The sequence below is a fragment of the Kwoniella newhampshirensis genome, chromosome 3 (genome assembly GCF_039105145.1).
Source record: "Kwoniella newhampshirensis strain CBS 13917 chromosome 3, whole genome shotgun sequence".
NCBI classification, from domain to species: Eukaryota; Fungi; Basidiomycota; class Tremellomycetes; order Tremellales; family Cryptococcaceae; genus Kwoniella; species Kwoniella newhampshirensis.
The window spans coordinates 46,212-59,809 of record NC_089957.1 but is presented as its reverse complement, the minus strand read 5'-3'; the positions used below and the strand labels follow the sequence as shown (position 1 = coordinate 59,809).

General features: G+C 51.0%; 5 protein-coding genes across 5 annotated transcripts; 4 read left to right on the top strand and 1 right to left on the bottom strand.

Annotated features, from left to right (window-relative positions):
• Window positions 1–1,475: 1,475 nt before the first annotated feature.
• Window positions 1,476–4,690, top strand: IAR55_001376 (uncharacterized protein; the record flags this gene model as incomplete). The annotated part of the gene is made up of 4 exons (XM_066944503.1): window positions 1,476–1,730; window positions 1,828–1,897; window positions 1,998–3,170; window positions 3,237–4,690. 4 exons carry the CDS (start codon window positions 1,476–1,478, stop codon window positions 4,688–4,690), a joined length of 2,952 nt encoding a protein of 983 aa, XP_066804426.1.
• A 745-nt stretch (window positions 4,691–5,435) lies between these two features.
• IAR55_001375 (uncharacterized protein) lies at window positions 5,436–7,450 on the top strand (the record flags this gene model as incomplete). Its single annotated transcript, XM_066944502.1, has 8 exons — window positions 5,436–5,675; window positions 5,794–5,919; window positions 6,013–6,135; window positions 6,251–6,441; window positions 6,663–6,796; window positions 6,861–6,899; window positions 6,975–7,070; window positions 7,224–7,450. 8 exons carry the CDS (start codon window positions 5,436–5,438, stop codon window positions 7,448–7,450), a joined length of 1,176 nt encoding a protein of 391 aa, XP_066804425.1.
• Window positions 7,451–7,784: 334 nt separating this feature from the next.
• Window positions 7,785–8,351, bottom strand: IAR55_001374 (uncharacterized protein; the record flags this gene model as incomplete). Its single annotated transcript, XM_066944501.1, has 2 exons — window positions 7,785–8,086; window positions 8,159–8,351. 2 exons carry the CDS (start codon window positions 8,349–8,351, stop codon window positions 7,785–7,787), a joined length of 495 nt encoding a protein of 164 aa, XP_066804424.1.
• Window positions 8,352–8,913: 562 nt separating this feature from the next.
• On the top strand, window positions 8,914–11,106 carry IAR55_001373 (uncharacterized protein; the record flags this gene model as incomplete). The annotated part of the gene is made up of 12 exons (XM_066944500.1): window positions 8,914–8,945; window positions 9,005–9,077; window positions 9,143–9,210; window positions 9,293–9,396; window positions 9,445–9,478; window positions 9,544–9,853; window positions 9,914–9,991; window positions 10,049–10,183; window positions 10,241–10,309; window positions 10,372–10,501; window positions 10,564–10,771; window positions 10,830–11,106. The coding sequence occupies 12 exons, from the start codon at window positions 8,914–8,916 to the stop codon at window positions 11,104–11,106; spliced, it is 1,518 nt and encodes a 505-aa protein (XP_066804423.1).
• Window positions 11,107–12,007: 901 nt separating this feature from the next.
• On the top strand, window positions 12,008–13,415 carry IAR55_001372 (uncharacterized protein; the record flags this gene model as incomplete). Its single annotated transcript, XM_066944499.1, has 5 exons — window positions 12,008–12,480; window positions 12,663–12,846; window positions 12,907–12,996; window positions 13,056–13,218; window positions 13,276–13,415. 5 exons carry the CDS (start codon window positions 12,008–12,010, stop codon window positions 13,413–13,415), a joined length of 1,050 nt encoding a protein of 349 aa, XP_066804422.1.
• Between the last annotated feature and the right edge of the window lie 183 nt (window positions 13,416–13,598).

Below are 13,598 nucleotides of genomic sequence, written 5' to 3'. Positions count from 1 at the left end.
GGATAGACCGAGACCACCACACTCGTTTACTGTATGTCAATGCATCGTCTCGATCCCATCCCCTCCAGAGGGCATGTCAAGAGACATTTATCGACCGGGCCGTCCGACATCGTCTTGACATGTTCTATCATATCAGAACTCGTTGTTGTAGTTGCGTCGAGATAACAGACGGTCTTTGGCGTCAAATGGCTGAACCCCGTACCTGTACGGACAGTTGAGTGCATGCATCCGTTCTACTCGTATCATACGCGCAGACCGCTCGATTAGGTAAATTCGACCAGAAGGAACATTGACGTACGGCATGGCTCTTGCACACCAGACGAACGGTACCCTCACTTCACGCTTCGCCCTCCGACCGACGTGGTCACCTTTGATACTGTATGTGAGACATCTCAAAGCATTCAGTAGGAGAACAAGCATATCGTCTTACTCTCTCATGACATTGTCCTCCCCTCCTTGCGGCCACATCCCATACACAACACAAAAAGATTTAATTAGATCTCGTCAGTGATGCGGCAAGGGAGTAAAAAGCATCGATTCGAATTAAGTTTCACTTCTCCTGAGATGGTTAGACACCGGGTTCTCACCCTACTCGAGGGAACCTGACTTACCCCTTTCGACGCATCGTAGGGTTGCCAAAGCACAGGTTCGACTCTAACGACGAATAACATCTCTCTCCCGGAGATCTGCCTTGGGACTGAGATTGTAGCCTGCTGCCCAGGGGCTTGGCGGATGAACGGACGTTTGATGTATCCGATGTCTAGACCTGGTGATCGCATGAAAATAGAAGAGCGATGGTGGAAAGACAGCGGGAGAGAGAAGGGATAGATTTACGACGCCTCCCAACATGCTATTTAACCTTTTGTCCCTGTGATTGACTTGCTCATGCCCTGCAATGGCCTTTGGGTAACAGAAGGTCATCTGAGCATCATGATTGATACATACACGCTGATGCCATCACCAATGCAGTGATCCATCGGCCTGTAACCTTGCAGTGATCCATCGGCCTGTAACCTTGCATAGTTGCCAGTCACATCATCTGTAGATATCTTCTACTTTTCGTACACGGGTGGATCTCCAAGCTTGCCAGTGCATTCAGTAGTCCAGTGAATAACCCTTTCGATTGTCTCAGTCTTGAAAGTGACAAATCGACCGACGGGAAGGAAACACAACGACGAGCGATCAGATACATTTCTTTCCGCACCCGTCGTCGACTTGTACTTCGAAGATACACCAGCTCGAGTCGATTCCGCACAACGAATCATCTGCCTCTACTACATACTGGAACACGAAAGAGAGTACAGAGGTCCTTGTTGTCCGGCCGTACTCTGCCGTACTCTGCTAGACAATAATACTGGATCGCTCAAACTCAACCAACACGATGCTTCATTTGTCAACAAGATAATAATCAATCACTAGTATAGTAAAGCAATCGCCGTTGCGTTACCGTCCCTTGAGGAGGGCAACAGCCGACAATGTCGTCGCCGCCTTTGCCTACTGCACTCGTGTCCTCCTTCGCATCGAGGGCAGCAGGAGCGGCGGCAAATTCGAGCGTGATATTCGCAGACGCTCCAGCGGTTGCGGGGTTGCCCGACAGAAGTGCTCCAATCTTCAATGTCACTCTGATCACAGCGATACTGGCTGCGCTATTCACAGCCATGAGGATGACATCGAAGGGATGGATTATACGGAAGATCACACTGGACGACTGGGTGACGGTCGTCGCATGGGTGAGTAATCGAATAACCATAGCACCACACCAAGCCTGAAACCGGGGTCTCACAAGAAAGCGGAAAGACGTTAGCTGATACGGTCCTGTTTCTACAGCTCTTCTCATTAGGAGCTTCCGTAGCAATCATGATCGGAGCGAAGAGTGGGCTAGGCAAGATGGATGCTGGTGAGTCTATTACCACCTGGGAACACTTTTCTCAGGCAATCGTACACTCCTCGGACAGTCGCCCCAGAGCACTGACTGATCGTCCGTTATTCATTCATAGCCATCACTCATTCAATGTATTCAACATTGAAGCGGAGCACCTTCGTTTTGACTGTTCTCTATAATCCGGCTCTCATGGCCACTAAAACGGCCATTTTGATTCTCTACATCCGAATGGCGGCAGCCCACCCTATACTTCGTTACTGCTCTATCGCTACCATGGCGATCGTCAATTTGGCTGGTGCTATCTGCACGCTGATCATCATCTTCCAATGTCACCCTATACATGCTGCTTGGACTGTGGGCCCGGGACAATGCATCGACGTCGTCAAGGTCTATCTGTCATCGGCACCTATCAACATCCTCACCGACCTCGCCATCCTACTGCTTCCTCTACCCATCCTCACCGGCCTGCGTATGGAAGCTCGAACCAAAATCGTACTTGTGACAACTTTCATCGTTGGAGGTTTTGTCACCATCGTCGATGTCATCCGGATCGCATACCTGCAGAATGCACTCAAACTCGAGCAGGCCAGCACACCCAGCTCGTCTCTTTCCTCGCACGTCCGTCCGGTCAATTTCAATTACTCTATCAGCTTCTCGCTCATGTGGTCGGCGGTCGAAGTATCGGTCGGTCTGATGTGTTGCTGTGTGCTCGTTCTCAAGCCTCTCATACTGAGAATCATGCCAGCCATATTGAGAGACAACAGTCCAGCACCGATCGTCACTCCTCGCCTCGAATCATTCCATCTTTCCGACCTGTCCAAATCACCCCAATCACCCGTTGGCCAACTCCGCACTAATCACGAAGCTTCCGAAAAACCAGAGGGCTTGAACGGCAATGACAGCAAAGATGCGCCAAAAACAGGGGAAAAGGAGGGGGAGGGAATGGTAGATTTTTTCCAGATGCTAGAGAGCGGTCCAGCCGACCATACCACATCGGTACATACCCTTCAACCATTTGTCACCACTGCCGCCGTCTCTACTCAACCCTTCTCTACCGTTCGATCGGCTCCCGGTCTGAACAGGCCCTCAGACCCTGCCAGTGGCGGTGTTGCGCGCAATCGATCATATCGGGCTACTCTTGCCAGTGCCAGAGGATTCCGGTCGAGAAGGAACAATTCTGGAGGTGGTCAAGCACCCACACAGATGTTCTTCGACTTCGTCAACATGACAAGCAGGAAGCCGTTAACGGAGTTGAAAAGCAGAGAAGCTTGGGGTCCAGTCTTGTTCGGTGAGTTCTTGCTTTCAAAGTCAAACAGCCCATACGGAACATCGCTGAACATCAGTGCCTCCTCAGCGAGTACACTGTTCTTCTTGTGGGGATTCGCGTACGGCCTACTAGGAACGCTCAGCGCCGAGATATCGACTATGCTCGGGTTCGGGCCAGGGAAAGATCTGGCTCAGCACGATGCGTATTGGATCGCTTATCTCATTGGGCCTTCGGTTGTCGGTTATTGGACTCTCACTCGAGGTGGTTTCAAGACTACTTTCATCACAGGTCTGGCCATGCTCTCGGCGGGAGCGATGGCGTTCTGGCCCTCGGCGGTGCTGGCTAGCTACCCAGGATTTGTCATCAGCAACTTCATGGTTGCCCTCGGTCTTTCGGTGTTGGAGACGGCTGCGAACCCATTTATCGCCCTGGCTGGACCTGGAGAATTGTCGGAAGCACGACTTAATTTCTCTCAAGGGATTCAGGCAATCGGATCCTTCCTCTCACCTCTCTTGGCCAACAAGGTTCTTTTCAAGGACGTATCCCGGAAACACTTATTCAACGTGCAGTGGTGTTATCTAGCTGTCGCTATATTCGTCCTGTTCCTTGCGATCATCTTCTTCTACTTCCCATTATGTGAGGTTGATGACGAGCACCTAGAAACCAAAGCGCTGGAACGATTTGCGAATGCTGGTATCGCCTCGAACAGCTTTACTTTCGGGATCTCCACTCGTCACTTGCTTGCAGGCTCTGGGGTGCTTGCCATGTGGTTTTACGTTGGCGCTCAAGAGAGTCTCAGCTATTACTGGACACCGATATCTTTGCAAATCCAGCCTTCATTCGACCCATTCTGGGATCACATGATTGGACGAGCCGTCTTCGCCATTGGTCGATTCATCGCCTCAGCCTTATGTTTCCTCGGTCTACCTGGTCGGGTCGTACTCGCAGTCTACATGATCGGAGCTTTCATCACGATGCTTCTCACTATGGTCCTTCCGGTGGGCCATGCGCCTCTGGCAATAATGATCTTGGCCATGTTCTTCCAATCCGGAATTTTCCCAACGCTTTTTGCCATGATCCTTCGAGGTCAGGGAAGACATACGAAACTGGTTGCCACGCTCACGACCATGACGATCGTTGGAGGAGCAGTCGGGCCGTCTGCTTCTTATGGGGTGTACAACGCTAGACCGAATGATCCAAGATTTGTTCTGATCATTCCAGTGGTTTTACACGGGGTTTCGATACTGTATCCGAGCATGTTGAACGGGGTGAGAGGACTGAGTTGTTGGGTTGATCCAAGATGGAGTAAGACAAAAGATGGAGAACAAGGCGATAACACGCAGAGCGGAGGCGGAGAACGAAAATCAGGGAGACTGGATACATTGACAGGGAGAAGGGAGACTGTGATTGAGAATTCGAGTAAAGTGGGTCTGACGAGTGGGTTAGGGATGGTGGGATTGGGAGTCAGTCTGAATGGAGGGAATCTGAAAGAGATCAGATCGTTTGAGGAGAAATCAGAAAAAGTCGGTGATCACGGATAGCCAGGTTGGGAGTGTTGCGATGAGGGAATCATGTAAAGAAATTGTTGTACCATTATTACTATGTCGTAACTTGGCTGTCATGTATGACATGAGTACAGCTGGAATGTGTCTTGCCATAAGTTACATAAAGCGGATCGCCACTCCGCCACGAGACTCTGTGCACGACGATCCCATGTTGTACGCACAACACCAAAATGAGCAGTGTCGTGTGAGCGAGCCTCAGGACTGCCAGAGGAGAGAGCCCGGCTGAAATGGACATGCAATGCGCAGGGCTCTCGGACTGTACGATACAAGGAGCTCAATCAGCATCTCGGTCAAATCCGCCCACTCGCCGAGCCCCGCGCTAAGGATCTCCATCCGGGTTCTCGGGATTGTCCTTGATCTTCTGCTTGTTGATTTGTCCCGAGATCAAGGTTTAGCGTGGGAATCGTCGTCGACACTAGCTAGACTGGACTGACTGCTGAGGAGTGTGAGGAGGTGATGGAGTGACCAGAGAACCCGGGGACCCGGTGGATCGAGCACCAAGCACCAGTCGATGATGAGACTACGTCGTGCGGTCTCTGGACCTCTCTCATGTGTGGGAGAATATAAGTTGGTCTTGGTCTTTCTCCTGTTCGGTCCCTCCAGCTTTGATCATTCCAACCATTTTGACTCTGACAATCAACCACAACTCACATTACCTCCCCCTTCCCTCCACACTCCACTCTCACTCCCACTCGATCTGATTCGCTTACTAATATCCACGATGCCGACGACGACACCTTACATCCCCGTTTCGATCCAAGGCAAGCCCTCCATCCCACCATGGATCCCCCCCTCTCCTTCCAAGACACAACAGGACTGGGCCCAATTGCACACCATCGAGCTGTCCTTGCTGGACTCGGACGATCCGAAGGTCGTCGATGATCTTGTGGCGATTGCCAAAGTGGCCATCAAGGAAGACGGGTTTTTGATCTTGAAAGATTATGGAGTGGCATTCGAGGATGTGAGTGATCGACCTGATCGGGTACTCGACCTGACCAATTTTCGACCTTACCTCGCTCTTCGGCATCTCTCGATCTAGTATCGACGCTGACCTTGGTATATTTCGCTTTCCACCTTAGTTGATGCGCCAATTCGCAATCGCTCAATACTTGCAAACCAACATCTCGGAAGAGGACAAAGAACGTCTCCTATGGCATCCCGAAAGTGGACTTTTCGAAGGCTACAAGCATCCCTACGGGTGGAAGGTGGGTTTGAAAGATCGTTTTGGCCCAACGCTGGATGATTCCACTCGATAGTGCCAATCGGCTGACCTGCCTGCCCTGTTCCGTTTTCTCCAGAGAGAGCGAGGGACAGAAGACGGTATTACCCATTTCAACTTCTATTCGCCAGAATACGAGGATATGGACAAGGTCCCCACCTGTATTCGACCATTCATGGATGAGATCACCGCGTTTTCGACGGTGAGTGCGGTCCTCCTTTCTCAGGCTGCATCTCGAGCCTCATCTCCACGGATCCTTGCCGACCTATACGTATGCCGAAAACTTTCGGAATCCTAACCTACCGCATGTTTTACAGTACCTCACACAATCAGTCAACCGACGTCTTCTCAAGCTTCTCTCGATGGTCCTCGAACTTCCCCAGGACTACCTGTGGGAAAACGTCCAATCTCGCGGAGGACCCGTCGCGGAGGGGTACTTCCGACACGCTCTCTTTCGACCGACCAAGCAGGATTTTCAGGAGCAGTCGGGAGGACTGAGGATGAATGGGTAGGTTTTGGGAGAAATCGCACTTTCTCCACCCTTGGCTGTTTCTCTGGAGGGGTGAAAGAAACCCTCACCTGATAAAATATGAGACTACTTATTGTCAGAAAGCTGACTGATTGGCGCTTGCTACGTCCGTGTTCGCTTCTCGCCCGTTCAGTCACACGTAAGTTCCCTTTGACCATCTAGACTGGACCTATGCTGATCGGACACCCACACACCTGCAGCGACTACGGCACGACCACCCTCCTGTTCTCTGTCCCCATCTCGTGTCTGCAGATCTGGGGCAAGGACGGCAAATGGCGATACGTGAAATACGAGCCCGGAGCCTTGGTCATCAATCTCGGAGAGACGCTTGAGAGTGAGTCGGTATATCAACAACGTCTTCCTCTTGCCTTGCGAATTGTAACCTTGCCCCTTTGCAGTCCTGTCCGGAGGTCACTTCAAAGCCACCAGACACAGAGGTGAGTCTCTTTCATTCCGTTCGCGGGGGGGAAATCTCAACGATGCTGATATGCGGTTTCGATTTCGATCGCTAGTTTTTGAACCACCAGAGGATCAGCGTGACGAAGAACGCCTCTCATTGGTTTTGTTCAATGCTTCTGAGGGTTCACTCCGAATGACACCCTGTATGGGTGAGTCTTGCGTTCTATGTTCTTTGATATCAATCCGACGTCTCGAAGGCCAAGCTTTGGTAATCCCCTCATCGGTTCATCTTTGTCACTCCCATCATCCCGTGTTTGACTCAGGAACCGCGCTGACTGAGACCCTTTGTCGTTGCATCACAGACTCCCCCCTCATCCAACGTGAAGGATGCATCGAGGACCAGGGCGTGTACAAGGAATTCAAAGCAGTCATGGACGCCGGCATCCCCATCCCGACCAACAAACAGTGGAGGGAAGCCCAGGTCGCGTCCATCAGAGATGTCACGAAACCGCAGAAGGAGGTGATCATCGATGGCAAGAGGATGTCGTACAGGGAGTTCTTTGGCGTCAAGGTCATGTTGCCCGTGTGAGGGGTCGCACGAAGTCGGGATAGAAAGGGTTTCGATTCGAACGTTACGTTGTAATCAGGTCAAGTATGGATATATGCAGATTGTGATGATGCTTTACTGTGCCAATGCAGATTCGTTTTATATGGTCCGATGGCAACAAGTGTACGCGATTTTCTCCTTCCTTGCAGACGAGGGGCGATCAAGATGACTAGGTAAAGAATGACATCTAGATGGAGAAAAGGACACTACAAACGAAGAGCTATAATGACGGGGCGATCTGAACATATCGAGCGACACCCAACAAACGAAGCCACACCAGGCTCCGATGATCGACGAGTGAATTACACATAGCATGTCAAGCTCGCTGCGCTAGCATACTCAAATTCGGTCCGTTACCCGCCGCCAGCGTCTTCGCTACATCGACAATCTGATCCATCTGCTCTTCCAGCCCCGTCTGAGTCGCATTCGACATGACCTCTTTGAGCGTGACTCCTAGGTCTTCTTCGAGGGCCTGAGTGACGATTGTTCTTGTTGAAGACGTAATTGTAGATCCAGCAGTGGCTGTAAGGGATGTGGTCGTTGCAGTGGTCGTAGTGGTCTGAAGCGTTGTTGTGGGCGGTCGGATGTGTGAGAGATGTTCAGCAAGAAGAGATGTTTCTGAAGAGGTCCAGCCGTGTCAGAAAGCAGTGTGCAGCTTATCACAATGCAGCTCCAAGGGAGACGACTCACCACCCACAGCCTCCTTGACGCTATTCTCGGCAGCCTGTCGCACAGCAACAGGGTTCATCACATCCATCACGGCCTGTCTCTCCGCCGCCACCCCGCCCTCTACAGCAGCTGTCCTCGCAGCCGTCGCCAGCTCTGTGGAGATGATGGCCGCTTCTTCTCTCGCTGCTGACATCATCGTGCGGATTCCAGCCATCGAAGGACTCAAGTTTGAGATTATAAGTTGGGAGAAGAGAGCAGATGCAGGATAAGTTGAGCTGAGAGGAAAAGAAAGAATCACTTGTGAGTACAGGTGATCGGTCGGCACTGAGAGAGTACAAGTGGTGATCGGAGTGGAAGGCTGTGACGTTGTGACGGTGATGGGCAGTCGATTGGTTGAAAGCGAAGAGATGAAAGATAGAAAGATAGAGGACATATGGGCGGGTGGCAATGGATTGGTTGTCAAGCGTCGGCGTTGTGGAGAACGAAGGTTTGGGTGAGATCTTCAGGCACCACGGATGGGTTAAGACGCGGATTTCTAATCGGGATTAGAAAAGTCGAAAATCTGGTCTCCAGGTCTCCAATTCGACATTTTGTAATGAGATTAGTATTCGGGAGTATCAGCGTGATGAAATTTTATCCCACGTCATCCATCTCTTTCGCTGGCAACTCAGTACTCGTATCGTTCAGCTGGAGATCTTTACTTCGTTGTTGTCTTGTTCATTCGGCAAACCATCTCGACTGTGAGATAGCAGCTCGTCGACACCTCTTTGAGCAACATGTCATCGTCCTCTTGGCCTCCAGAGCTCAAGTAGGCTGATTCCTCTATCGCGAAGCGCAATTTCCAAGCTGATCTGCCCCGCTTAACAGGGTTTGGGTACAGCAATGTCTCTCGAAAGCGACAGCATCCAACAAGGCAGCTGTGAATTTGGAGCTCAAGCAGGCGGGTTTCCTGTCCTGTCCTTCCCGCAGGATGCGTCATTGTACTGATATCAAATTACCCTGAAGATGCTCTTCCAAGCTCATGCGAATGGTACTCTGAACACGACTGATTGGACAAAGGTCGAGCTTCAATCGTGAGTTGCTGTTCGCCTCTTCATCTCGACGGATCCAGTGAAGTGTTTATCAGCTAACATTATGCGTCCGCCGGCGGGTCAGGCTCAAGGCTCAAACTCAACGGACGACCCATGTCCCTGTGCCCCCCAAGATACATATCACTACAACATCGTTCGGGGCCCCTCCTCCCTCATCACCAGTTCCCGGTCAGTATGTCCCCAGTACTAGCTCGTTCCCGTCTCTCGCAACTGCAGCCAGTGATGTAGGGAAAAAGAAGAAGAAGAAGAAGTGAGTTCTGCCTGTAATCACACCTTGCAACAAGGACGGCAAAGACTGACGATGCTGTCGTTCAGGAATGACGGTTCTGCCTCTTCATCATCTAACGCTAAATCATCCTTTCCAACACCTTATCACTTCACGTCGTCCGCCGATGAGGCCGAGGCTCTCGCGCGACGCGCTGCCAGATTCCAGAAGCCATCGGCACAATCCGATCCTTCGTCAGCTTCAGCCTCTGTAGGTGGTGTAGGGAGATGGTTCGGTGATGAGGACGGCGAGAACGGAGGTCACGGCTTGGGAATGGTTCCTGGACAGGTAGGCAAACGCAAGATGAGAGGTAAAGGTGGACTGGGTTACAGTGCAGACGAAATCATGGAGGTCGATCCGGTCAGTACTGTCCTGTTGCACATCAGTGTAACGATGCTGACCACTATCTTCAATGTCCAGAACGTAATTGATTGGGATAAACATACTATCCGGGGGACGTGTACAAAGCTCGAAAAGTCGTATTTACGACTGACTTCTGTCCGTTCACTATTTTCTCCGCGCAATGACCATGCTGACCTTTGTGTCACCTCGTAGGAACCCTCACCAGCTGACATTCGACCCCTTCATGTGCTTCAACAGACACTACAACTACTCAAATCTAAATGGAAACAAAATCACAACTATGCTTACGCCCTGGATCAATTCAAGAGCATGAGACAAGACCTGACTGTGAGCTTCACGATCGCCCCTCATTAAGAGTTTCAGCTGACCGCTTGGACCCTCTAGGTGCAAAGAATAAAGAACGAATTCACTGTTGAAGTATACGAGATTCATGGAAGAATAGCATTGGAAGCAGTACGTCCCTGGCAACTAGAACCTCTTTTGGAATCGGACGTCTGACTTGACTCGCTTCGCAGAAAGATCTCGGTGAATATAACCAATGTCAAACGATGCTGCGGCAACTGTATGAGCTAGGGATCAAGGGCCATCCCCAGGAGTTCCTGTCATACCGCATTATGTATCTGTTACATACTAGGAATCGAAGTGGTGAGCACTTCGGTTTTGGAATACGGGGTCTCCAAGCCAGTTACTGACGGCATACTTCATAGATATGGCGACTCTTCTCGCCCAGCTAACACCCGCCGAAAAGCAAGATCCCGGTGTCAAACATGCTCTTGACGTGCATGCTTCACTCGCCACAGCCAACTATGTCCGTTTCTTCCGGCTTTATAGCGCGGCTCCTAACATGAGCGGGTACATCATGGACCATTTTGTTGAGCGAGAGCGCATCTCAGCTTTGGCCATCATGTCGAAAGCGTGGGTGCCCTCTTCTCTATCAGTGTTCTCTGACGGGGGCTGATCTGTACTGCCATAGGTATATGACTCTTCCACTCCTTTTTGTTGCCACCTCACTGGCGTTCGACACTGATGAAGAGGCAGACAAGTTCCTCGTCGATCATGACGCAGCCATTTATACAAATCTCACCGTGCCATCACAATCGTTACAAACACCTAACAATCATTGGCGACCCCTCAAGCCTACCTATACACCGCTGCACGAAAGAACATGGGATTGCAGGAAGGCCCATCAGGCTTGTGCAAAAGGTATCGAAAAGTACAGAGTCGTCGATCTCAAAGGCCAGGTGGATTGATCATGCGAAAGTGAAGCTTTGGCATGACTAAGCCCGGTTTCGGCTTGCAAGATCAAAGAAACGGAAGGTAATGTCATTTTTCATCTTTCCCTCGTCCAGAGCAGGGCGTGCGCGTGTGGTCTCGGAACTTGACTTGTCGCGGCGTCACGAACGTTAAAGAGGGGTAAGGCGCGAGGACCGGGATGGACGACTGTCATGATTCAACCACCTATGCAGCTATGCATTTGATTTGCGACTATAGTCAACCGCTGCGTAATCATGCTGTGAACAATATGCAGCCCCCATATCCTCCAAGGGGGAAGATAAGCGAATAGAAGCCTATCTGTACCGGAAGGCACAGGTTGACATCTCTTTCCCAGCCTCCTGCGCCCAATCCAAGGCCGTATCGATGACATGCGACATTTTCCTTCCGCATACCTGTGTCTGCACCCGGCTGGAGGGGGGGGCGGTGGAGGAGTTGAACCACCTGCGAAGAGACGATGGCGTTTTTTCCTCTCACGTCTTTGCAATCTTCTTATCATTCCAATCAATTCTCCGAGGAGTTCTCAGTTTTTCGCTTCACCGGAATTAAAACACCTGTCTACCTGTGATATAGGCGACAGGGGAGGAGGGGAGGACCGTGAGAGGAAGCAAGTCCACACGGATGGGCTCGGAAGACATGGTACGAATACCATCGAAGAGTGCATACTCTGTGAATGGGGATGCCTGGGAAATGTAACCTTTGACGGTTGCTCAATTCCGTGTGTGTGGGTGGGTGATCAGTTGATCACACTGGGAAAGATTGAGCACACATATAAGGCAACCCAATCAACTCATTCCGCAATTCACATCTCTTCCTGTTCTTTACTTTTTCTGACGATTTCCTCCCTCCTCATCACACCTTTACTCTCTAGTACACAACATGACCCACCCACTCAAGATGGATCAGATGCAACAAGCGCCCCTCGTCGGCAATCCCATTCCTCTCCCCACACCTCGTCACCCCGTCATCGTCTACGATGTCCACATGGATTCACCGGAAGACGCTACGCCCCAAGTCTATCTCGAAGACTCACCCATCAAAGCTCTCTCACGCGACCTCTTCATCTTGCTCCACCACATCTCAGACCTGTTCGTCGTCCTTTATCCGTTCGCAAAAGTCGGCACGGACTCCACATGGAGCGGGTTGTTCCAACAGGTCTTCTTGACACTCATCTCCATCGTATTGACCGTGCTCATCCTGGTCTCGTTCGGGGTGGGGATTCCGCCTCCTGCTTTGGCTGTTGCCGCGCTGGTCTTGTTCACCAGTGGCCTTAACTTTGTCGAAGGGAGGAACAGAGTGACAGCGCAGACTATACCGGGAGATGACAAGTATGAGGATGAGACTTGGCTCTTGTGAGTTGGACGGCACCATCCTTTGTCTACATTGGTCACTGCGCGTCCATTTTCATCACTGCCTCCTCACCTCTCGCCCTCTCCATCTCCTTCAATCCTCTCTATCTCATCCTCTCGGATGACATGCCTATCGCGCCCGCATCCCCTTCAGGTCTGACAAATTCTTCATCACCCCACCCCAGCGTCAACGGTATCGCCACCTCGAAATCAGGTCTCCAGCTCATCCTCAACCGATTCTATGAACTCTTCGGACGTCGAGTCATCGGCATTCACAACCGTACTTTTGGCTTCTGGTTTGACGTGCTCGAGTGCATACTTCAGAGGGAGTTCCTTTGGCCCACCACTGATGCGAGAGAAGGCTACAACGTGAGCCGCCGCTTCTTCATCCACCTAAAGACCTTTTTCGCAATCACTAACGACTCACAGATCATTGCACAAGAGATCGCCAAGCCACACAAGAAGAAGATTGTCCTTTTAGCTCATTCTCAAGGCGGAATCATCCTGTCCTCCTGGATCGTGAGTCTCACTTGTCATCACGAGCGTCGGCTGGCTAACACTGAGTGTCATCTCGAAAGGACCAACTTCTTTCCGACTTCTCCGCTGATATCCTCGCCAAAGTGGAGGTGTACACCTTTGCGTCTGCCGCTACACATTTCAGTATCCCAGCCACTCATAACGGATCAGCGTTTGCTCGCGTCGAACACTTCGTCAATACAAGGGACTATGTCGCTCAAATTGGTGAGTGCGATGTCGAAGACCTGCCATGATGAGTTCTGTTCTTATTATTCCTTACAGGTCTACTCGCCTTTGCTCCACCCGCACCTATCAACGCAGCAACAATTCCGGGAGCTCCTGTTCCCAGCATGGAAGGACGTTTCGCAGGTAGGATCTTCAAGCGTGAGGGTCACACTGGACATCTTCTGCTCTCGCACTAGTAGGTCCATCTTCTATGGTCGGCAAGCAAGTAGCTCATCATCTTCATCTTGTAGCTTGAAACGCGACGATTCTATTCTCAATGACAACGTTGTTCGCGCTAACAGCTGGCTCGCGAGCTACCTCTAGGCCAAAAGGGGATGAAGCAACGATTGACGATTACATTGGCTTGCTGGATTTTATAA